This window comes from Chiloscyllium plagiosum, chromosome 21 (genome assembly GCF_004010195.1).
Source record: "Chiloscyllium plagiosum isolate BGI_BamShark_2017 chromosome 21, ASM401019v2, whole genome shotgun sequence".
In the NCBI taxonomy this organism is placed as follows: Eukaryota; Metazoa; Chordata; class Chondrichthyes; order Orectolobiformes; family Hemiscylliidae; genus Chiloscyllium; species Chiloscyllium plagiosum.
The window spans coordinates 23588576-23615266 of record NC_057730.1 but is presented as its reverse complement, the minus strand read 5'-3'; the positions used below and the strand labels follow the sequence as shown (position 1 = coordinate 23615266).

Below are 26691 nucleotides of genomic sequence, written 5' to 3'. Positions count from 1 at the left end.
GCAATTAATACAAGAATGAAATGAAAATTGTAATTGCTATTCTAGAATATTGTATTTTGTTAAAACAAGATTGAAGCCACTTTAGACACAGTAATGATTTGAGAGTCTTTTATTTTCCTCAGTAAATACTTGCAAGGACTTTGGCTACTTTCTTTGGTTTCTACTTTCTAGAAGTTATTTATCCTATCCTATAGGTTTTCTATATCAAAAAATATAGTCCACCCAGAATAACAACCAAATACATTATTCCAGACCTTTGACCAGACAGCGTTTCCCTTCATGTTCTTGGCACTTTTTTCAGTGAATTCTGTGTTTATTTCTGATCATTGTGAAACCGTAAAATAGACATTTCCATTATCTACTCAGCACTTCAGAATGCCTCTAAAATCTTTTCCTCATGAATCAAATAACTAGGTATTTAAAGTATATCCTCAATGAAGTAGAACATAATGTTTTTTTCCCATGTCAATGTCAATTCAAAGGTTCTAAAGTGACAGTCAAGCACCTTTTTGAAGACTAATTAAATTCAGCTTGGACATCTGTCTCTACCAATGCTACAATGTAATATAAATCAGCAAACACAATAGGCTCATGAGGTATACCATATTTTATAAACTCCAAAAGACAGGGCCCAACAAAACACTTGCATTTAATTGAATTCAACTTATTGTCACGTGTACCGAGGCACAGTGAAGAGCTTAGTCTTGCGAGCAATACGGGCAGATCACAGAGTTAAGTAGCATAGATAAGTAAACAGTGGCAAAAACAAAGGCACAGGCGAATGTTAAGAGTTTGAGTCCACTCAGTATTCTAACAACAGTAGGGTAGAAACTCTTTCAAAACCGGCTGGTGCATGTGCTCAGGCTTCAGTCCCTTCTCCCCGATGGTAGAGTTTGTAGAAAAACATTGCCAGGGTGGGATGGATCTTTGAGAATGCTGGTGACCTTTCCTTGACAGCGGGTATTTACGTGACCAAATATTTTGGAGCACTTGACATAAATTGCCTGTGGAGGGCAAACTAATAGAACAATTTATTCATAAGAAATAGGAGCAGCAATATTCTGATTGATCCTTCGAGTCTGCTCTGCCAGATTATGATTGCTCTGATTGTAGTCTTGGCTTCACTTCTCTGCTAGCACCCCCAAAAGAAATGTCCCTCATCAATCAAAATATGTATAACTCACTCTTGAATATATTTATGACCTCGCCTCCAGTGCTATCTCTGGAAAATAATTTTAAAGATTAACAATAGTGTGATGACAAATTATTCATCAAATTCAGTTCTGAACTCCAATGAGAGTCGGTCCAAACTCCAATTAGAGTAGGCATTCCTCAAGGCAACCTCTTCATCCAAGGAATCGATGGAAAGAACCTTTTTTGAACTATTTCCAATGCAAGTTTTTCGTTTAAATAAAGGTGTCCAAAACTGTAAGCAGTACTTAAGATCTCACCAATGCCCTGTTACAATTATAGGCATAGAACCATATAGCGTGGAAACAGACCCTTTGGTCCAACTAGTCCACACAGGTCATATTCCCAAATTAAGCTAGCCCCACCTGTCTGCATTTGTCCTATATTCCTCCAAATCTTTCGTATTGAAGAAATTATCCAAACATCTGTTAAACATTGTTACTGTATATGCATCACCATATCTTCTGATGGTTCATTCCATACACTAACTACTCTGTTTGGGGGACAACTTTTGTTTTACCCCCAATGTCTTTTTAAATCTTTTTCCTGTCACCTTAAAAATGTGCCCCCTAGTTTTGAAAGGATCTTTGCTATTGATCTTATCTATACCCATCATAATTTCATAAACTTGTAAGGTCACCCCTCAACCTCCTGTGGTCCATTGAAAAAGTCACAGCCCATCCATCCCCTCCTTATAATGCAAAACCCTCCATTCCTCACAAGATCCTGGTGAATCCTTTCTGAACCCTCTCCAGTTTAATAATAATCTTCATATAGCAGGATGACCAGAAGTGTACACAGTACTCTAGAAGAGGCCTCTCCAACCATTGATGTCAACCAGCCACAAAATGACATGACCCAATCTCACTAGTATCCTTGCATATACATGAGGAAGGGCAGCACTTCGACTGGGACAACACAGGTTAAGCTAGACAGACCTCGCAAGAATTCCTAAAAGCATGGTATTCACCCGGAACTTCATCAACAAACACATTGACTTGGATCCCATTTCCCACCCCTGAGCAGGACGGGGGAGACAGGGAATGGTGTCACCACAGGAAATGACATCACCAACCACAGGAAATGATATCACCAACCCAAGAAAACCTAAACACATAAATAAAAAGAGGGCCATGCCACCAGTGCTTCATCCGGAGGCTCCCTGATGACGTTACCTACTATGGTAACAAAACATCTGAAAACGAACCTTCCAGCTCAATGAGCAAACCTGCGTCCTGAATTTAGTATACAATTGGCAATCTCACCCTGAATCACACATGATTTAATTTTTCTAATTAGTCTTCTATGTGGAACCTTATCAAAGTCTTTAGTAAAGTTATAGCAAGAATCCCATTCTTTTGTACTCAAGGTGGTGTGGTGATTAGAGATCAGCCATTTCCATTCTTGGGCATCTCTGCAGCAGTGTAGTAGGCCCAATCATCTTCAGCTGCTTCATTGTTGATCATCAATGACCTTCCCTCCATCAGTTCAGAAATTGTGATGTGCCATAAACCATCCATGACAATGTTCACCATTCACAACATCACTCATACCAATGCAGTTCACATCCAAATACAGCAGAACCTTGACAGGATTCAGGCTTTGGCTGAAAAGTGGAGGTAATGTGTTGCCACAAAATGCCAGGCAATGACCATCTCCCAAAAACAAAATTGCTGTCTGGTACAGTTCAGACAACTCCGACCAGAATGTTATGAATGAATTTGCCCAGGTGTTCCACGTTACCAAAGCAGTCAAATGAATGTGTACACACATCCGTACTGAAGCAAAACAATCCCACTTTATTAAGAACAAAATTACAATAATCTTTAATACTATGCATACTATCCCTAATTGGTTCCTTAAGGTTACAATACTTCTGAGTCTTTTGTAAACTTTAGATTAGATTAGATTACTTACAGTGTGGAAACAGGCCCTTCGGCCCAACAAGTCCACACCGCCCCGCCAAAGCGCAACCCACCCATACCCCTACATTTACCCCTTACCTAACACTACGGGCAATTTAGCATGGCCAATTCACCTGACCTGCACATCTTTGGACTGTGGGAGGAAACCGGAGCACCCGGAGGAAACCCACGCAGATACGGGGAGAATGTGCAAACTCCACACAGTCAGTCTCCTGAGGCGGGAATTGAACCCGGGTCTCAGGCGCTGCGAGGCAGCAGTGCTAACCACTGTGCCACCGTGCCGCCCATAGCTAGTGGAGCTGCATCATAGGACACAGAATTCATAGTAAAAGATCGAATTGTCATTCAACTGATGCAATGTATTGAACTACGCTCTCTGTGGCTCTCTTTGGGTCTACAAAGCTGCTTTCTTGCTCTCATTCTTGTCACGCTGGCCTCCTTGGAGGGCCTCCAATGATTCCAGAGATAAAGAGCAGTTCCGAAAGAGGTCTGCAGGTGAACCCTATCTTTATACGTTTTAGCTTGTTTTCTGGTGCTTCCTATAGTTTTGCCACACCAGGGAGATACACTTAATAGTTTGAAACCAAGTCAATCATTTAGATGACATGCTAGGACCCAGTGGCTTTTCTGGCCTCGCCTTTGTTTAGTGGATAAGTTGTTGAGGTATGTCTGTCCAGAAAAACTGTTGCCTATTTGCATTATGCTAATGTCATTAGCACCTGGCTGCTCTGTTTACACTATGGCTGGTGTTGTGGGTTTTGTGAGTTGAGTTTTACTTGGCCAACGTACCCAGATCCTTTGCTGTTTGGCCAAGTTAGCAGTCTATAAGTGTTTTAGAAGCCAGGAGACTGCTACAGAATCTAACAATTTGACATTCAATGATATCACCATCACCGAATCCCCCATTGCCTTTGACCAGAAATTGAACTGGCCAAGCTGTATAAATACTGTGGCTACAAGACCAAGTCAAGCATCTCACAGTGAATATCTACATCCTTAATTCCCCATATGGTTAAGTGCAGCCCTAGCAGCACGACTGTCTTGATACCATCCGGGAGAAAGCAAAAGCTTTGACTGGTACCACTTTCACAGGCATCCAGTTCTTCCACCTACACCGCTCATCATTTCGATTTGGAAATATATCGCCACTGCTCCTTCTGTACCATTGCCCAAAATCCTGAAATATCCCCTGAACCGCATTCTAGGTCTGCCTCCATGGTTTAGAATCATAGAACCCCTACAGTGTGGAAATAGACCGTTTGGTCCAACAAGTCCACACCGACCCTCCGAAGAGTAACTCGCCCAGACCCATTCCCCTACCCTATTACTCTACATTTACCCCAGACTAATTTACACATCCCTGAACACAATGGGCAATTTAGCATGGCCAGTTCACCTAACTTGCACATCTTTGGATCACGGGAGGAAGCCCACAGCCACTGTGAGGATGTGCAAACTCCAAAAAGACAGTCGCCCAGAGCTGGAATCAAACACTGGTCCCTGGCAGCGTGAGGCAGCAATGCTAACCTCTGAGTGATAGCTCAAGAGTGAGACCCCATCTCATGAATAAAAAAGGATAGCGAAACAGGACAACAAAACAAAGACTACTCTCCCTGAAAGCTTGAATTCTGTCACTGTCAAAAGGAATTGCAAACAAGATACAAAACTAAGAATCTTGAAATTGACAGCTCAACTGCCAATGTCAACACTACTGGTAACCTCCACTACAACATTCAACTGTCCATTCGTAAGCAATTCAGACTGATCCATAATTCACTTTTTATAAATTTCAATACCTTTTTTGAATTTCCCTCTTCAAAATTGTCTATCTTGTTACTAATTCTTCTTGTGTGGTAATTAATAAACTTAACTCCAAACCTGGTAAATTGGCTCCATCTAAAAATTGCTCATTTGGCTCTGGGAGAAAGGTATCCACAGGGAAATGATCTGCTTTTAAATTAGCCTGGTTGTGATTAGCCAAGGGACGGCTGAGTAAAGAAGTTAAGCCAGTTCATCCATCCTCACTTGGGAGCTTACCAACTGGAGCAATAACAAATTGGGGTCTGAGCGCAAGACTGGCAAGTTCGACCACAAAAGCACCATTGCTTTAACCACCTGTACTTTTGTTTAATGCTGCAAGCTGCATCTAGGCGAACCTCTGAAAGTGGTTTTCAGTCAATGAAATTCAGATTCTTAGGTGGATACAGAAGTGACAACGCCCCATTCATTTTGTTAGTATTTGAGTGGAGTTGATAACCTTCTTGGGACAGCATGAGTCTTTAGCTGCAAAATTCACTCAACAGAAGGATGATGGGAAGTAAGAAATTATTGTGGTGTTCAATTAATTAAGGATGTCATGAGTATAGTAGTGATCTTTGATCGAACTTGAAAGATCATGGTTGAGTAGAGAGAAATCATATATTTATAAACATTCACTTGTGTGGGAGTAGATTATAGATCTCCATACAATTACACTATATGACAGAGGAGAAACAAATGGGGCATTAGACATATACTGCAATAACCTTGAGTGACCTGAATCTCTCTAGATTGGGAGAAACATAATCTTTGAGTTCATTAGGTAAAGGACTTGCCCCTCTGGTATGAACAGGTGTCTGGTTAAATGCAGCTGATCCAAAAGGGTAGGTAGAACTTAATGCCCGTATTGATTTTTGATGTTGATGTCTAAACATCAGTTGGATGCTAACTGGGAGGGTTGTATAAACAGTAGAATGTTAAATTAGGTCGACTCCTGCTGTGGAACACTCAATTCTTTCCCTGGTGGGGTCAAGTGACTTATTTGTGTTAATTTATCAAACATCTGGTAGAGTTTGGCCTGCCTCTGGCTTCTTGTCCGAGCAGCTGCATTTAAAATAAATTGAAGTGTATATCTTATGCTTGCAAAACCTAAACTCAAACATATATTTGATTTTAACAAAATAAAAATTGTTGTTTCAGATGTCATTAGCAAAAGCCTGCGGAAGTGCCAATCTGTTGGGTATGACATCTGTAGCTACGAAAGAGTTTGTTGTTCAAGTTTTTCAGTCTTCCCAGCCTTCTTACAAACAGAAAATGTTCAAAGTACAAAAGGGCATGAATGACACAATGAGGTAAATGTGTAAATTTTTTAAATCCATTGAAATTTATTGATGGGAACTTGTGTGAAGAATGAACCCTGAAACCTGCTCTGAGTAGCTCAGTACTTTACCCTATCTAGATAATTCCATCAGTTCTGAGCACTGAATCTTAAAGGATCTACTAGTTTTGAAGGGGTTACTGGACAGAATTTATGCCAGGGATAAAGGGGTTAAATTGAGGATAAGTTGCACTAGCTTGGATTGTGTTCTTTTGAGTTTGGAAGGTTAAATGCAGAACTACGTGAAATATTCATAATAGGAAAGGTCCTTCAACCAAACCTGGACACTGAGGTGTTTATGTTGCAATGAGAGCGAGGAATGAATTTGTGATATTCGTGAATTTGCATGTCCCTGAACTGTTTAAGTGAATTCAATAGAGTAGTGAAAGAGAGGGTATACCCTCTGGAATTCAGAACATGAGTTTGTTTTGGGGCATGATCTTGAAATTAGAACTAGACCAGTCAGGAGTGAAGCCAAAGAAGCAATCTTCCACCTAAAATGGTTGATATGCATCGTGTTTGTGAGGTTTTTCTGGCAAACCTAAAGCAAGCTGTCCAACTTGAACTTTCAAGGCACTGTGGCTTTTTCAACATTGTCAACTGGTAGTTAATAAAGGTGGTTGATATGAATTGACCAAAAGAGTTTACATTGATAGAGAAACTAACTAGAGAATTTATAACTTCTAAATGCACTTTTGAAATGTCTTCTGCATATGGAAAAAATTAACCCCTGATTTAAGATTGATTTACTCTGGATATAAGCTGTTATGATTCATTGGGTGGCTGATGGGAGGTCCACACATGGGGTGTGAATCTCTGTGTGTGTCTCTGTCTCTCTCTCTCTGTCTCTCTCTCTCTGTCTCTCTCTCTCTGTCTCTCTCTCTGTCTCTCTCTCTCCCTGTCTGTCTCTCAATAGCTGTTGTACTATTTAGTGGAAGCATTCAGGAACAAATGATTTTAAAATTCTACTGAAATGGCTGTGGTCTAACTGATTGCATTCCATATCTGCAGATATATTCTAATTGATTGGTTAGTAGAGGTGACCAGCATGAAGGATTTTTCCAGCTTGTGCCTGCATGTCACAGTGGCAAATGTGGACCGGTATCTGATGCTGCGCTGTGTACCCAGAGGCCAACTACAGCTATTAGGGATTGCTTGTATGGTTATTTGCACAAGGTGAGTTTGAAACAAAAAAACTTTATACTTCTGTTCTTCTTTCTAAAGCCAGTGCATTTTGGACTATTTGATTTGAAGTCTTACTGATTATCATCTTTATTTGGGTAATTTCTGTAGGTTTATTAGTAAAGAGATCCTGACAATTCGTGAAGCTGTTTGGCTTACAGATAACACATACAAATATGAGGATCTAGTACGAATGATGGGAGAGATCATTTCTGCACTTCGAGGAAAAATTAAAGTAAGTTATTAGAATGGTCCAGTGGCATTTTCTTGCAATGGAAAAATGTATTTGCCAGAAGAAGTAGTGGAGCCTGTACAATTACAACATTTTAAAAGGCACCTGGATGGGTATATGAATAGGAAGGATTTAGAGGGATATGAATCAAATGCTGGCACGTGGGACTAGATTAATTTAGGATATCTGGTTGGCATGGATAAGTTGGACTGAAGGATCTGTTTCCTTCAGCTCAATAATGATTCAATAAAGCAAGCTTGGGCATTGCAATTAATTAAAACTGAATAATCTTCATTAAGTATCACAGTTTCCAAGCTTACACTAAATACTAGTCTATTTGTCACTGACTTCCAAAGGACCTAGTCTCCCAAAGGAATAACAGCACATCTTTAATCTCCACTATATAAGTGATATCAGAGAAATGCTGTGACACAACTGAGGTAGACATGCTACACAATTGCTTTCTTGTGGGAGCGGGGAGTGGAATGTTTTTAAAAACAAAAGTAATGTAGTAGCAAGATTAGAGTCACCAAGAAAAGGTGCCAGTCTTGAAATTAAGCTGCTTTACTTTAACTTCCACCAAACTTTATATTTGTTTTAGAGATCAGCAATAAATTCCTATATCTCAAGTTGTGGTGAGCTACTTTTAAACTTAATGTTATGAACTGTCCACGAGTACATTGGAGGATAGCAGAATGTTAATTCAACTGATGAAGGAGCACTAACCTTGTGTCTAAGTCAGCATATTAGCTATCTTGTTTGTGTAAATATTGCAGCACTTCTAGAGAAAGAAGCTTGACATTTCAAGTCCTTGAGTCTTCTTTGAGAATAGTTCTAGCATTTTTTAATTTTCTCACATACCTGAATTTTTGATTTGTATCAGGATATTGTGTGACTTGTAGGAGTTCAAGTTTGATAGTGGTTAAATGGTTAAACCTGCTGTTGAGTGAAAATGACATCCAATGTCAGTTTTCTTTTCTTGCTGTTGCATTATTTGGACAGCTTTGATGCAAAAAGAGAGGAAGCGGGTGCCAGACATAGTCCTCTTAAAAATAGAGTTGCCAAGAAGTAAACAACCAATTTTCTCTCTCCAACTCACAGGAGCTGGCAAGTTGTGTGTAGTCATTGAAAGTTTATAAACTCTATTTTCCTTGTTTGACTTATGTTTGCAAAAAATGTTAATTCTTGTGTTAAACTGTAAGGCATTGTTGATGTTTTTTTTTGGTTTTGCAGATACCCACCATTTTAGACTATGCAGAAGTACTACTGGCAGTAGCTCCACTAGAAAGACGTACCAAGCACCTCTTTAACTACATCTGTGAACTTTCGTTACTGTATATAGACCTCTCTGTTTATTCCCCTGCAATGACAGCAGCAGCTGCCTTACTATTAGCACGAATACTTCACAAACAAGGTTTGTATGCTAGTATGTAGAGGTATGGGAGGTCATGTTACAGCTGTACAGGACATTGGTTAGGCCACTGTTGGAATATTGCGCGCAATTCTGGTCTCCTTCTATCAGAAAGATGTTGTGAAACTTGAAAGGGTTTAGAAAAGATTTACAAGTATGTTGCCAGGGTTGGAGGATCTGAGCTACAGGGAGAGGCTGAACAGGCTGGGGCTGTTTTCCCTGGAGTGTCGGAGGCTGAGGGGTGACCTCTAGAGAGGTTTACAAAATTGTGAGGGGCATGGATAGGATAAATAGACAAAGTCTTTTCCCTGGGGTCGGGGAGTCCAGAACTAGAGGGCATAGGTTTAGGGTGAGAGGGGAAAGATATAAAAGAGACCTAAGGGGCAACTTTTCCACACAGAGGGTGGTACGTGTATGGAATGAGCTGCCAGAGGATGTGGTGGAGGCTAGTACAATTGCAATATTTAAGAGGTATTTGGATGGGTAAATGAATAGGAAGGGTTTGGAGGGATATGGGCCGGGTGCTGGCAGGTGGGACTCGATTGGGTTGGGATATCTGGTCGGCATGGACAGGTTGGACCGAAGGGTCTGTTTCCATGCTGTACATCTCTATGACTCTACTCTATGCAGAAATTGCACAATTAATCTGTTACCAACAAAATTCACTGAAAATAGTGATCCATACAGATATTTTTGGTTAATTGGTATATGGTCTACCTACTTAATTTCTTTAACAAGAATTTAAAAATGTGATTGGAATGTAATAAATAAATGTGGCAGGTATACGGAAGTCTGATTGAGCTGGGAGAACATGCAGTAATTGTCTAGAGATGAAAAAGATATGGCTATACAGTAGGTAGGCAGAACCGGATGCTGTGGAAGTATGTAGATCTTGCTGTAGTAAACACAGTAGTGTTGATTAGCCAAAACAGTCTGTTTTTCATAAGTCTGTGTCAATTCTCAACTAATGTAAACCCTGCCCAACTGTTAAGTTTTTTTCATTCTTGTAAAACTCACTCTTGTAACTTGGCATGTGTAACTTGGACTATCCTTCCCATCAAATATTAAATAAGCCACCTTTTGCCACACTTCAGTCTAATGGCATATTTCTCGTAACACAAAAAGATTATAGTAGAGCCAATAGACAATAGGTGCAGGAGTGGGCCATTCAGCCCTTCGAGCCAACACCACCATTCATTATGATCATGGCTGATCATCCACAATCAGTATCCTGTTCCTGCCTTATCCCCATAACCCTTGATTCCACTATCCTTAAGAGCTTTATCTATCTCTTTCTGGGCAGAGCATTCCATATATCCACCACTCTCTGGGTGAAGAAGTTTCTCCTCAACTTTGTTCTAAATGGCCTACCCCTTATTTTTAAACTGTGACCTTTGTTTCTGGACTCACCCGTCAGCAGAAACATGCTTCGTGCCTCCAGAGTATGCAATCCTTTAATAATCTTGGACATCTCAATCAGATTCCCACTTATCCTTATAAACTCAAGTGTATACAAACCCAGTCGCTCCGATCTTTCAACATATGATAGTCCCACTATTCGAAGAATTGACCTCGTGAACCTACGCTGCACTCCCTCAACAGCCAGAACGTCCTCCCTCAAATTTGGAGACCAAAGCTGCACACAATACTCCAGGTGCGGTCTCACCAGGGCTCTGAACAGCTGCAGAAGGACCTCAATTCCCCTTAATATGAGGGCCAGCATGCCATTAGCTTTCTTCACTGCCTGCTGCACATGCATGCTTGTTTTCATTGACTGATGTACAAGAACACCTCGATCTCATTGTACTTCCCCTTTACCTAACTTGACTCCATTTGGATAGTAATCTGTCTTCCTGGTCTTGCCACCAAAGTGGATAACTACACATTTATCCACATTAAATTGCATCTGCCATGCATCCGTCCACTCACCTAGCCTGTCCAAGTCACCCTGTATTCTCATGACATCCTCCTCATATTTTACCCTGCCACTCAGCTTTGTCATCTGCAAATTTGCTAATATTACTTTTAATACTTTCATCTATGTCATTAATGTATATTGTAAACAGCTGCAGTCCCAGCACCGAACTTTGTGGTACCCCACTGGTCACCGCCTGCCATTCCAAAAGCGACCCGTTTATCACTTTGTTTCCTGTCAGTCAGCCAATTTTCAATCCAAGTCAGTATTTTGCCCCCTATACCATGTGCCCTAATTTTGCTCACTAATCTCCTATGTGGGACTTTATCAAAGACTTTCTGAAAGTCCAGGTACACTACATCCACTAGCTCTCCCATGTCCATCATCTTAGTTACATTTTCAAAAAATTCCAGAAGATTAGTCAAGCACGATTTCACCTTCGTAAATCCATGCTGACTCTGACCTATCCTGTTACTGCTATCCAAATGAATCATAATTTCATCTTTTATAATTGACTCCAGCATCTTACCCACCACTGATGTCAGGCTAACCAGTCTATAATTCCCTGTTTTTTCTCTCTCCTTCCCTTCTTGAAAAGTGGGACATTAGCCACCCTCCAATCTGCAGGAACTGATCCTTTCTATTTTTCAATACCACTTTGTTTAGCAACCTGCTGTAAATGCTGTGTGGGCTAGGTTACTTATCTAATGGATATCATGATTTGGAGATGCCGGTGTTGGACTGGGGCGTACAAAGTTAAAAATCTCACAACACCAGGTTATAATCCAACAGGTTTAATTGGAAGCTCACTAGCTTTCGGAGCGTCGCTCCTTCATCAGGTGATAACTATCACCTGCTGAAGGAGCGACGCTCCAAAAGCTAGTGTGCTTCCAACTAAACCTGTTGGACTATAACCTGGTGTTGTGATTTTTAACTTTATCTAATGGAAACAGTCATTTTCTCCAGTGCTTACTGCATTTTGATCTTTTATCCCATCCATACCTCTGCTGTCACTTTTTTACTGACACCTTTGTTAGCTTTCATTAATTATTCTGGCCTTTCCCTGCACTTCACAAGCATATAGTCTTTATGCTTACAAGACCCAAACTGTCCCTTATTTTCAAAATGATTTATGGGTTCCCTTTTATCTTCTCTGCCTTTGTATATCATATACTTTTTTGTGGTGGTGGTGTTGTTGTTGTTGTTGTTGTTTCTGCTTATTCTCCATATCCCTTATCCAAGGCAGTGTGGCTTTGGTTTCAGTATCTTGTGTCTTTGTTAGAATGTACCATATCAAGCTTGTATTTGAAGCTTGTCATCCTCCAAGATCACCCGCTTATCTACACTTTGGATGAAACCATTTCATTTCCTAAGGGAAATGGATAAATATTTTAAATAAAAAGGCAGATACAAGGCAGTGATATTTAGTGTAGATTACTGAAACAGTAACTTGAACTAAGTAGCTGCTGCTCGTATTGCAAATATCTTGTTTAATGCATTGTTTAGCCCTGTGAAATAAGCCTGGTGGTTTTGGCTGGTTTTAGTTTAGCTTTTTATCAAAATGAATAAATGCTATAAATAAATTTAAAGACTATTTATAGTATAAGGGAGCAGAGAACCAAATGGTAATGTCAACCTCTTTTTTTTTTGTGTATTGCATGTTCCAAAATCAAATAATTTCTCCAGAGTCAACCTGTTTTCTTTAAGTTCACTGTTTTCTGTGAAAAATGAATATCATTTGAAGATTGAAGCCCCTACCAATCTCTTATAATCCAGAGATTAACTTTTTCCAATCTCCAAAAAAAGCGGGTTGTGTATAATATGCAATTTTTATTTGTGGTATGGCAGTGATAGGGAAAGCAACACACTGGCAGCACTTGACTATACTTCCCAATGCTCAAAGCAATAAAAGCATGATCTGTATTGTTTCACAGCAACTCATAATCTGCCACTTCTTTTGTGATGGAGATTTAAAAGAAATTTTTCTTTTTACCTAGTCCTCCCATGGTCAAGTCAGCTGACTGAGTCCACTGGTTTTACATTGGAAAATCTAATTCCATGTGTAGTGGATCTACATAAGAAATGGTAAGATCTATCAAATAATGTGATTTTTATAGTTTTGTTTTAATAGATGTTTGTAATGTGACATTTTAATAACATGAAATTCACATATATATGTGTTGAGAATTGCTTGATACCATAAACATAAATTCTGAAGATTTCTCGATTCTCTAATTTTATGTCCGTTCTCCTCTGAGCAAACTTAATGCATAAACCTGTTTTCACTCTTTGGGAAGTAGCTGTTGCTTTGTTTGATATAGTGTTATAAGACCGTTGTGGTTCTGTTTTTCATGGAAGTAATAACATTCATATTTGTCCATTTAATATTAAGGGACGATTTGTGCAGTATGGTTTATATTGCAGTGTTTCGTATAACTGAATTTCTAGATAAACTTTAATGTTCTGTGTAATATGCATTCTGCAGCTTGCATTTAAGAAACTGTACGTAGCAATTCAAAAGAAGTTTATCTTTGTTTAATACCTAAGTTCTCCTTCATGCTTTCCCATTACTAAAGACTGTGTCAGATTAACACTTAAATCTTGCATGAAAACCTTTCCCAAGCTAATTTACAAATTTGTTTGATATAGCATTGTAAGACCTTTGTGGTTCTTTAAATTCACCCATTTTAATTAATTGTTTGACAAGAAGTTAGTACTAAGTGTTGTATAACAAACTCTTGCATTTTAATTTATTCTAAAACTTCTTTTTTATTTTCTACTAGTTTCCATAATGAAGCACCCAGGGATTATAGGCATGTGTCTCTCACAGCTGTAAAGCAACGATTTGAAGAGGAGCGTTATCAGCAAATTAGCAAGGAAAAGGTTTGTTGCACTTAGAACATGACTGCAGTGATGTCTTAAACATTCCCGTTATGTGATGCTTTGACAACTTTGAATTGTTACTTACCTGTAAATCTTGCAAATAATTATTGCTCTTGTTTTGGATTGCCAATAAAAGAAATGACGCACAAAGTTTGATGCCACATTACATACTAATTGCGACATCCTGGTCTCCTTTCACTTTTCTGGATAACCCGTAGCTTATTACTTTCTATGCTGCTTTAAATGAAATCACTCTGGCACATTGAATTGAGTCATGTCTGTTAATTTGAAAGCTGACTTTTACATAGTTTCCTTCCCAAACTGGAGGTGTGATCACTTCTTATTGAAGGTACTTTACGATTTCTACAAAAAACTGACATGGACTATATGCCACCTGCACTGAATTCTTGGCACATATTAACTACTGGCGCTACTACAGCTGATAATTGTCAGTTTAGGTTATCTGACAAATGTTATGAATGGTTTTGTCTATTACTACATGGTTCCTTGCTAAAAGAACTTTCTGTTGTCACATCTCACATAACAATTATGTTCATCTTGACTGACTCCTGTAAATTCACAGTTGGCAAACCATCCTATTTCCCCTGCCCCCACAAGACAAAAAATTGTGTAGTCTCATGTTTGTCCATTTCTTCATTACCATCATGTGAACAATTGTTTTTAATCATTGCTGTGTGTTATTGTTGACTGACTAAATCTGGTTGGCAAATCTATAAGATGTAAAATGTACATTACTTCCCAGATCTCCAATCTTATCACTTATCTCTTCTATAAGAGTATTGCATGCTTCATCCATTATTCCTAATACTTAATTAAAACATTTAAACTTTTTGAGGATGAATGGGCAAGTTGCCTTCTTAGTTTCAACACCAGTTTTTTTTTTAAGTTTTTGCCCTCAATGTAATAGCACTTTTTGTGAAGAGGTAATGTTCCATTAAAGGAGCACAAATGTTTTGACTGTAGATTACATATTCGGATTTTCTAAGTTCAATAACTTTGTCTTTCTCCACATCCAGTTTCATTTGTACTTTCTTTTTTCTTCGATGACTTGCTGAAATACAATATTTCCTACATGCTAATAAAATGATTGATTTTGATCTATTCTGCAAGGAGTGACATTAGAAGGAGAGGATGAAATTTTAGTACCATCGTTCCAAACATTGAAGCTGGTAGAACTGTCAAATTCCTTAACTTTCTTCTGATCCCCTTTATAGGTAGCATTTCAATCATTATATTCCACACACTGTAGATCTTCATCTGCTGTCTAATCAAGCTTGGCTGAAGCTTTTTTTGTGGCTGATATAATGCCCTCTTTAATCCTTACCTGCATTTTCTTCTGAACATTTGTTTCTTTTATTCTGTTTGAGATAGTTAATGGCACATTGTTGTTTTGAATCTCATCTGAAACACCAAATGGCTGCATCCTCTATATTTCTGGGGTTTGTTGTCGTCTTGTAAAATCTGAAGTCTCTTTGTTTCTCAGTTGTCAAAAGTAATTTATTCTACTTTCTCCTAGTTAAGATTCTACCTTCTTACTGTGACCTAGGTGGTTGCGCCAGCCCATTAAGTGTCCTCCATTTTCAAACATGACCAATTGCCTTATTTTCAAACAGCGCACTACCAAAGCAAAGTGTTTTCCAAATAACTTTGTTTATGACTTCTTTGTAGCAGATGCTCATCTGCAAGTTTAACTCTTGTCAACAGTAGAAGTCTATTTAAATTTGGTATTTTGACATCGTCTGGAACGGAAAATGCCATTGCAAGTTATGAAATTTCCAAATAGAATTTCTGCAGTTTTGCATTAATCTGCTGAATTCTGTTCTGAATCTTCGCATGGAATTATCTTTTGCTTTTTAAAATTTGTCAAAATTGACTGCATTTCCAGCAATTAGTAAATCACCTTTCTGATAAATTTTATCTGTACGAATTAAGAATGTGTCCAAACTTTCTTCATGTCCATATCCTCAGTTTCCAATTCTGAGAAAATGTGGCTGCTTATCCTGTCTTCTCTGTGATAAAGAGCTAATGCCATACTTCGTTTTCTATTCGGTAAAGGAGTAGTATATATCCACATGGTTGTTTTAATTCTTTCACCAGATTATGGGTTCCCATTCAGGAAAATGTTTTAGAACTTCCAGGGGGTGGCTTAAACAAAATCTCTTTTTAAAAATCGTACTGGTTAGAATAATGCTAAGCTTTCAATTATCCTCTGTTATCATTGTTAACACCAGACATAAAAGTTGGCCAGACGGTCCAGGAATATACTTCCCTAGTCAGCTTTATTTCAAACTGCATATCATAGAACTACCCCGCACATTTTACTTGTTTCCCATAAACACACACCAATTCTTTCAATTTCTCCTGATTTACTTAAAATCACTACCTTTTTTTGTATTTCCATTTGGCATTCCTGCCAGACCCTTCCAGATAATAATATCAAATAGGTGGGATATCTTTGATGCTGAGGTTTAGGTAACATTTGTACAGTAGTTGTTTGGTACATAGAGCTTGAGTATTGCTGACAAAAGACCTATTTTGTTAAAGTATCTCATCTTGTACTTGTCATTAATAATTTGCACAAAATATCAATGTAAAGAGAAAATGTCCTCTTCTTGGAGTAAGAGAGGTTGCTGCTTGATTGGCAGATGGATTCTGTAAAGGTATTACTGTCGAGACTGCAGCAGTTAGATAATGACAGACAGTTATCTGCCAAGCTTTTTCAAGTTCGTATAATATCTTTTCATGTCATGCTGTTGTTCAAGGGGGAAGAACAACAACAGATATTGACCCTCATTAGTAGAATAGTCTTTAAAATGGAAGAAAAGTGTCAGTGGGTAACTCAAGTAAATAACAGTAAAGCTTTCAATCCTAAAATTAAATAGTCTTTAGCTAGGCTGATTCTTCAGTATTGTTCACCTCAGTAGTGCATAGGGACAGGAGCAAACATTCAGCTTCTTGAGCTTGCTCTTTCATTCTGTATAACCCTGAACATCTGCGTCAACACAATATTCCCATGCATTGTGCTAAAAATTTAGGTATTAAATTGACATCTGTCCATCTGTTCAAGTGATTGGAATGGATGCTAAAGGTTCCTGTTAGGAATGTAGGAAGTTTTCTTGTTACATTTGAGAAACCTTACTGACCAACACCAACAAAAGCACTTTACTTAATTGCTCAGCTCACTGGAATATTCTATAGGTACAATTATTGCAATATGGTTACCTATATAAGTAGCTCTATTTAATGTGAACTATATAAATGAAAGTATCTTTGCTATTGGAGCTTTCAGCACAATATCCAAAACAGGCAGGATTTTACTTTGCCTTCTTATACTACTTAGAGCTTCTTAGTACCATCTCTATCTCATCAAATATCCTAATCACTTCCCTATTCATTGTCAGGTTGTAATTGTCATTAATTGGCAGGCAATATAAAGAGACAATCCAAAGGTTTCAGTTGTCAAGGCAGTGGAACCTTGAATATCAAAGGTATAATTATTCAAATTATTTACATCTTGGATAATAGCACAGAAAGTCATATCCAGATTTGTTGCTAATACCAAAGTTCAATGGCATTTTAAATATGTAGATGATAGCATAAAATTACAAAGTAATATTGATGGACTAGGTGAATAGGCAAAACTGAGGCAGATAGAATTCTATTCAGCAAATGTGAAGCTATCCATTTTGAACTGAATAAACTGTATAAATTTAAATACAGTGGATGTCCAAAGAGACTTTGGAGTTTAGGTGTATAGATCTTTAAGTACTACAAACAGGTGCAGAAAATAATCAAGAAAGCTAACATATTGCTTGCCATTTTCTATCTGGAGGACTGAAGTAGAAGAGTGCAGTTATATGAAATGCTGGTTCAGTTGTTAATTTTATTTCTGAGATAATATCTTTGTTTATCGAAAATTTTAAAGTGTATGTGGCAAAGACCATGTGGAATTAGGCCACAAATCGGCCATGATCTCAATGAATGGTGGAAAAGGCTTAAGGGGTGAAATCAGAGTCATAGAATACATACAGTGTGAAAACAGGCGATTTGGCCCAACAAATCCACACCAACACTCTGAATTGTAACCCACCCAGACCTATTCCCCTACCTACTCTACTTTTACCCCTGACTAATGCACCTAACCAAGACATCCCTGAACACTGGGCAATTTAGCATGACCAGTTCACCTAACCTGCATGTCTTTGGATTGTGGGAGGACACCGGAGCACCTGGAGGAAAGCCACACAGGCATAGGGAGAATGTGCAAACTCCACATAGACAGTTTCCCAAGACTGGAATCTAAGCAAGGACCCTGGCTCTGTGAGGCAGCAATGCTAATCATTGAGTGGCCAACTCCTGTTCTTATGTTGCTATGATGGAGGTGCATCAGTGCTTCCTACTGGAGGAATTGTTTTGCAATATTATGACCACTTTATGAGATATTTAACAACTGACGTTCTCCATTTAGCCAAATCCATTTATTAGGAATTGCTCCAACAAGACCGACTTTCTTGTGAGACAGGAAACATTTTAAATATCCTTTTAGAAACATTTTAAGATATATGTAACTGAATTCCGATTAAAGGTTGAAGTTCTCAATTTGTTGAATTTGAAATATGGATCTTGAATTGCTTTTCTTTTAACCTGCTTTGTAATTGATGTAGGTGATGGATTACAGTGAACTATGTACTCTACTAGGAATTAAGGAGGAGAAGGAATCTTCACCACTACTTTCTGCTAACAATAATTCTGAGATTCAGACTTTTTTGACATCTCCTTCAGGCAACAAAACAAAACGGTAAGGACTAAATCCACTTGTAAGCCTAAGCTAAATGTTTTCCCTCTGGGGCCAATGTCTTCTCCTAAGGTACACAGCTTCACAGTGATTTTAGAATTTTTATCTGCATTGAAGTAAGTGGGGTGCTTGCACCTTGTGAATGTTCCTTGTCTTTTAAGAACTAAGTTGCTTTGGAATCTACAACCTGCCTGACAGAAAGAAAAATTGAGGGAATTCAGAGTGATGTTAAAATTACTCTGAACACTCAACAATTAAATTTCTCAAACTGAATTTTCCAATCTAAATCTTGGGTGTTAAAATGTTCTAATTAGACAATAGACAATAAGTGCAGGGATAGGCCATTCTGCCCTTCGAGCCTGCACCACCATTCAATATGATCATGACTGATCATCCTTAACCAGTATCCTGTTCCTGTCTTATCTCCATAACCTTTGATTCCACAATCCTTGAGAGCTCAATCTTAAATGAATCCAGAGACTGGGCCTCCACTGCCCTCTTGGGCAGAGCATTCCACACAGCCACACTCTCTGGGTGAAGAAGTTTCTCCTCATCTCTGTCCTAAATGGTCTACCCCGTATTTTTAAGTTGTGTCCTCTGGTTCCGCACTCGCCCATCAGCGGAAACATATTTCCTGCCTCCAGATTGTCCAATCCTTTAATGATCTTATATGTCTCAATCAGATCCCCTCTCAGTCTTCTAAACTCAAGGGTATACAAGCCCACTCGCTCCAGTCTTTCAGTGTAAAATAATCCTGCCATTCCAGGAATTGACCTCGTGAACCTACGCGGCACTCCCTCAATAGCCAGAATGTCTTTCCTCAAATTTGGAGACCAGAACTGCACACAGTACTCCAGGTGTGGTCTCACCAGGGCCCTGTACAGCTGCAGAAGAACCTTATCCACATTAAACTGCATCTGCCATGCATCTGACCACTCACCTAACCTGTCCAGGTCACCCTGTAATCTCCTAACATCCTCATCACATTTCACCCTGCCACCCAGCTTAGTATCATCAGCAAATTTGCTAATGTTATTGCTAATACCATCTTCTATATCATTAACATATATTGTAAAATGCTGCAGTCCCAGTACTGATCCCTGCGGTACCACACTGGTCACTGCCTGCCATTCTGAAATGGAGCTGTTTATCACTACTCTTTGTTTCCTATCAGCCAACCAACTCTTTCAATCCCCAATTCACAGACATGGGGAAATTTGCATTATTGCTGTCAGCAGTTTTTAGCTACAATATGTAGTTGAGTGTTTCCACTTTTTTTTTTGCCTTTGTCATCCTTGACTCATTCAGACTCCATAGACTGCTCTCAATTCTTCAGTTAATTTGTGCCCTGATTGTATTATTAGTAGATCTCAGGTCAAGTGGCACAGGTTTGTGTGCATTGGGCTGTTGTGTTTGTGTATTTAAGTGTAATTGCCTGTCAAGTCCAATCCTTGCTGATATGTTAGCGCCCAACATCACTGAAAATCTAAATTCCTCATGTCTACATTGCTTTAAGGTGTGACCTCTCACCATTTCTAACCATTACTAATACCATAACTCCTTAAGATCTGACCTCTTGTACACTTGTCCAACAATTGAGGCACTTTTTTAAACTCCAGAAATCTCTGCTTCTCCACTCCAATTCCTTTCTTTGGTAAACCGTGGCTGAAGATGATTTCTTCTGTCTTTCCAACACAGATAGAAAAATATGCATTTGATGCTTCACTTTCTGATTGTATTCCTTGGAATAAGTTTTTATAGTGCTAAAGAACTATCTAACTAATAAATGTGACTTCTCTTGCATGACAGAACTATTCATACCATTTGAAATTTTTACATGACTGACAGAATTTATTCAAGACAATCACATTTCTCCTAAGTGGAAACATGAATAGAAATTGATGGACAAAACTCAGCAGGTCTGGCAGCATCTATGGAGAGAAAGCAGAGTTAATGTTTCTGGTCCAGTGACCCGTCTTCAGAACTAATTTTTCTCAGAAGTGGATTGATACTGCAGCTTGACCTTGTCTGTCAAATAATCTATGCACCCCAATTTGTTAACATGGACTGCCATTGCTGTCAACTTTGATTTTTTTTTAAAGGGGTTTTCTTTGGAGAAGTTGGTTATTCAGAGAAGTTGTACTTAAAAGCATTTTATTAATGTCCAGATATTGTGGCCACAAACTGTTGGCATTGTCACAGACACACTAGGTGTGGCCTCTGATCTGTGAACTTAAACGCCCCACTTTTGTGCCATTTTTAAAAAATGTTTCAATTTATAGAGTCATAGAGACGTACAGCATGCAAACAGACCCTTCGGCCCAACCCGTCCATGCTGACCAGATATCCCAACCCAATCTAGTCCCACCTGCCAGCACCTGGCCCATATCCCTCCAAATCCTTCCTATTCATATACCCATCAAAATGCCTCTTAAATGTTGCAATTGTACCAGCCTCCACCACTTCTTCTGGCAGCTCATTCCATACACGTACTACCCTCTGCGTGAAAATGTTGCCCCTTAGGTCTCTTTTATATCTTTCCCCTCTCACCCTAAACTTATGCCCTCTCGTTCTGGACTCCCCGACCCCAGGGAAAAGACTTTGCCTATTTATCCTATCCTTACCCCTCATAATTTTGTAAACCTCTATAGAGGTCACCCCTCAGCCTCTGACACTCCAGGGAAAGCAGCCCCAGCCTGTTTAGCCTCTCCCTACAGCTCAAATCTTCCAACCCTGACAACATCCTTGTAATTTTTTTCTAAACCCATTCAAGTTTCACAACATCTTTCTGATAGGAAGGAGACCAGAATTGCACACAATATTCCAACAGTGGCCTAACCAATGTCCTGTACAGCTGCAACATGACCTCCCAACTCCTGTACTCAATACTCTGACCGATAAAGGAAAGCATACCAAAGCCGCCTTCACTATCCTATCTACCTGAGACTCCACTTTCAAGGAGATATGAACCTGCACTCCAAGGTCTCGTTATTCAGCAACACTCCCTACCATTAAGTGTATAAGTCCTGCTAAGATTTGCTTTCCCAAAATGCAACACATCGCATTTATCTAAATTAAACTCCATCTGCCACTTCTCAGACCACTGGCCCATCTGGTCCAGATCCTGTTGTAATCTGAGGTAACCCTCTTCACTGTCCACTATACCTCCAATTTTGGTGTCATCTGCAAACTTACGACTGTATTTCTTATGCTCGCATCCAAATAATTTATGTAAATGACAAAAAGTAGAGGACCCAACACCGATCATTGTGGCACTCCACTGGTCACAGACTTCCAGTCTGAAAAACAACCTTCCATCACCACACTGTCTTCTACCTTTGAGCTAGTTCTGTATCCAAATGGCTAGTTCTCCCTGTATTTCATGAGATCTAACCTTGCTAACCAGTCTCCCATGGGGAACCTTGTCAAACGCCTTACTGAAGTCCATATAGATCACATCTACTGCTCTGCCCTCATCAATCCTCTTTTTTACTTCTTCAAAAAACACAATCAAGTTTGTGAGACACGATTTCCCACGCAAAAAGCCATGTTGACTATCCCTAATCAGTCCTTGCCTTTCCAATTACATGTACATTCTGTCCCTAAGGATTCCCTCAAACAACTTGCCCACCACCGAGGTCAGGCTCACTGGTCTATAGTTCCCTTGCTTGTCTTTACTGCCCTTCTTAAACAGTGGCACCACGTTTGCTAACCTCCAGTCTTCCGGCACCTCACCTGTGACTATCGATGAGTTCTCGGGTACACCTGATTAGGTCCTGGGGATTTATCCACCTTTACTCGTTTCAAGACATCCAGCACTTCCTCCTCTGTAATCTGGACATTTTGCAAGATGTCACCATCTATTTCCCTACAGTCTATATCTTCCATATCCTTTTCCACAGTGAATACTGATGCAAAATACTCATTTAGTGTCTCCCCCATTTTCTGTGGCTCCACACAAAGGCCGCCTTGCTGATCTTTGAGGAGCCCTATTCGCTCCTAGTTTCCTTTTTGTCCTTAATGTATTTGTAAAAACTCTTTGGGTTCTCCTTCACCATGTTTGTTAAAACTATCTCATGTCCCCTTTTTGCCCTCCTGATTTCCCTTTTAAGTATACTCCTACTTCCTTTATACTCTTCTAAAGATTCACTTGATCTATCCTGTCTATACCTGACATATGCTTCCTTCTTTTTCTTAATTTAACAATAATCAGTAGCAAAGCTTAGTCTAAAACAAGATGAAGGTTAATTTATTGCAAAACTACTGTTGTCCACGTAAAAGCTATGTCAATTTACAGTTGAAAATGCATATCCTTATCCTTTTGTTGAAAGTAAGAAAGTAAAAGAATTGAAATCTTAAGTCCTATTCATCAGCTATTATGACTTCTGTAGTCAAATTGATTGTGGGTGTACGAATGAATTCAGGTTTGCAGGATTTGAGAGAGAAAGAAAACTTCATTGTTCCTTGGTAGTTCTGCAATTATTGCTTGGATGCTCTTTAAGCATAACAGTTGATTTATGTATCATTACTCTTTGTGATTCTTCTGGCTCCCCCGATGGCTGAGTCATTTGTGAGGGTTCTGCACAAAATTGATTTTTGAAACTTTTCTTTATCATGAGCAAAGAAAAATTGCTGTTATGTTAATTTCAAATGAACCATTGTTCCACCAGGAAAGGAAACTAATTACTTTGAAGTCTTTTTCTGTCTCTTTGTCCTAAAATCTTTGAATTTTTATGTCTCGAGAAGCACCCATTGTGTTGATAAAGGTTGAATATAATTCTAAATATCTCCCCTCGTGATTTAATACTGAGGATGCAATTTAATTGGCTTTGAACCAATCCATTTTAACAGATAGTTGGTTAACTGCTGGACTTTTAAAACAAATTTTTTTCAAGTAAGATTTTGAAGCAGAAATGTTCTTTTAATTATTTTTGAGTGTTGTAATGACTATTTACAGACACTTAAACAGCCATTTGGGGAGATTTCCCAGGAGCAGGATCTGTGCATTTTTAAATAAATGGTTTACATTTTTAATGTAGCATTTAAAGACTCTAGGATGGAGCCAATGTACCTTTATTACACAGTTTAGGGCATGGTTGACTGAACAAGAGTAATGCTGAGGGCCTCTCTATGCTTTGAGGGTAGGGTAGAGTCGGGTGTCATTTTGTTTGGATCCTGATTCAGCGCAAAGCAGATGTTTTGATTTCTTCGTATCACTTGCATGTTGTAATTAGTGAAGGACCGTGTTTCTGCAATCACAGTTTAGAAAGCTGTTGGGGGTGATCCTGTGTGTGTCTGTCCTTTAATCATCTTTATTGTAGATGTCGGGTTTTTTTTAAGATTTTGCCAAAGGAACCTTCTCGGGATGCTAGTGTTCTTATGTAAAGTGTATAGCCACTGCTTCTGTTGATGGAGGGAATGAATGTGTAAGATGGGCTGCTTTGTTCAATCTACTGAGTTGCTTTAGAATTTTTGAAGATGAACATATTCAGGCAAGTGGGCAATATTCCGTCATGTTATCTCTGATTTGTGCCTCGTAGATGCACAGTTATTTTGGGGAAATTGCAAGTTGTCACTTACTGCAGAATCTCTACCCTCTGACCTATTATTAGTCTCCGTATTATATGGCTTGTCCATTTGGTTTCTATCATTGGTAGCCCCCGGATGGTGATGGTCAGGGATTTAGCAGTGATGCTGTTCAATGTTTGTTGGAAGATGGATACTGCTAAATATTTGAATAGGATGAATATAACATGCTAGTTATCATCCTCTGGCAACTTGAATATTACTTTCTTGCTGAATGTGAACACAGGCTACGAATGTATCTGTGCAGTCACAAATGGAGCTAAATACTATGCAATCTTCAGCAAACATCCTTACTTGGGAAGGTAATTAAAACAGCTAAATGTCACTGGGGCTAGGACACCACCTGAGGAACTCTTTTATCCTGAGGCTGCATGAATGGCTTTCAGCAACCACAGCCATTTTTCTTTGTGCAACTAGTGGATAGTTTTCCCCAATTCCCATTGACTTCAATTTCTAAAGGGATTTTTAATATCACACAGTCAAATACTGCTTTGATGTTGAGGATAGTCATTCCTCCCAACGTCACACTCCATCAATGACCTTGTCCCTGTTTGGACCAAGGCTGTATTGTGGTCGGGAGCTAGGTGTACTTGGCAGCTTCCAAACTGACCATCGTTATTGATGAGTAAGTACGTCTTAAAATGCGTGTCATTGCCTTCCATCTCTTTGCTGATCATGTGTAGGCTGGAGCAATAATTTAACATGTAGGATTTATCCTGCTTTTTGTGGAATGTGGCTTGTTAATTTTCCACACTGCCAAGTAGATGTTACTATTAGTGCTCTACTGGAAACAACTTGACTTGGAGCATTAACTAGTTCTGGTGCTGGACTAGTGTCTTCGGCCATCGATGCATGAATTGCCTTTCGTTGGGCAAAAATGTTCCTAATGCACTTGAGTGATTTTTAAATCTGATACATGTATACCTTTTATATTAAGAAAAATTATATTCTTTACTGCTTTGTCATTTTAAAGTTGAACTCTGTATTTCCTTTTAAAGTGTTGCATTGTGAATTCAGTAGTGATGACGACAGGAACTGACTGCCCTTTCTAGTCAATCCGAAATGTCCAATTATTTTAATTGCTTAAATCTGTAAGGAGGCTGGGGTTGACCAGACCTGCACTGGTGATTGAGGTGATAGAGATGTACAGCACGGAAACAGACCCTTCGGTCCAACTCGCCCATGCCGACCAGATATCCCAGCCCAATCTAGTCCCACCTGCCAGCACCTGGCCCATTTCCCTCCAAACCCTTCCTATACATATACCCATCCAGATGCCTTTTAAATGTTACAGTTGTACCAGCCTCCACCACTTCTCTGACAGCTCAAAAAGTTGCCCTTAGGTCTCTTATAACTTTCCCCTCTCACCCTAAACCTATACCCTCTAGTTCTGGACTCCCCATAGTAAGGAGACCAGAATTGCACGCAATATTCCAACAATAGCCTAACCGATGTCCTAAACAGCCGCAATATGACCTCCCAACTCCTGTACTCAATACTCTGACCAGTAAAGGAAATCATACCAAACGCCTTCTTCACTATCCTATCTACCTGCGACTCCACTTTCAAGGAGCTATGAATCTGCATAGGTCTCTTTGTTCAGCAACACTCCCTAGAACCTTACCATTAAGTGTATAAGTCCTGCTAAAATTTGCTTACATTTATCTAAATTAAACTCCATCTGCCACTTCTCAGTCCATTGGCCCATCTCATCAAGATCCTTTGTCCTGTAACCCTGGAAAGAATCTTGTTAAGTTTGACTTGAACATTTTGCAGTAGCTGAAATAGGTGAATGTTTGTTTATTGCCAGTTAGTCTGAGCATTTTCATCTTTCATGTTTAGACGAAGAGAGGATAGTTTTCGAGAAGATAGAGGCAACTTTGTGGCAACTCCAATTGTTGAATTATCTAACCATGAGGATACACTTCTGGGAGAATTCCTCGATTGGAGTTTAGACTTGTCCTGTGCTGGGTATGAAGGAGACGAGGAAAGTGAGGGTGAGAAAAGTGCTGATGGTAAGTGTTTTATTTGTTGTTTATTTCAAAGTATTAATGGGAAGAATGTGACTTTTGTTTGTTGTGAAGGTTATGAATTTGTTTCCTGAAACCTAAACAATGCTGATCTGTTCCTAAATCTCTGCTCTTTATTGTGGTCACAGTGTAGTTATTCTTATCCAGTGATTTGATACAGACATATTTGTGCACTCACTACATTTGTCCATTGAAATGTGATTGTGAAGCTATCACAGCTGCTGTTCACTGAACTAATTGTTGATATTAAATCTGCAAACTTAGTAAGAAACTACAGGCTTTGCATAAAATCTAGTGTTCTTTGGGATATTGGAAACTAAATTCCAATCTCTAATTAGTTTTGTTAATGATTTGTTTGGTGAATTCTGAAGGTATTATGGTTTT

General features: G+C 39.1%; 1 protein-coding gene across 1 annotated transcript in view; it reads left to right on the top strand.

Moving 5' to 3' along the window:
* The window catches only part of ccnf (cyclin F), a 60065-nt gene that overhangs the window by 28899 nt on the left and 4475 nt on the right, over positions 1-26691 (top strand). The window contains exons 9-16 of the mRNA XM_043711551.1: positions 6075-6226; positions 7264-7428; positions 7546-7669; positions 8900-9080; positions 12990-13077; positions 13776-13875; positions 18561-18694; positions 26120-26292. Of these exons, the coding sequence (XP_043567486.1) occupies positions 6075-6226; positions 7264-7428; positions 7546-7669; positions 8900-9080; positions 12990-13077; positions 13776-13875; positions 18561-18694; positions 26120-26292 (1117 nt within the window). The remainder of the gene's footprint in view (positions 1-6074; positions 6227-7263; positions 7429-7545; positions 7670-8899; positions 9081-12989; positions 13078-13775; positions 13876-18560; positions 18695-26119; positions 26293-26691) is intronic.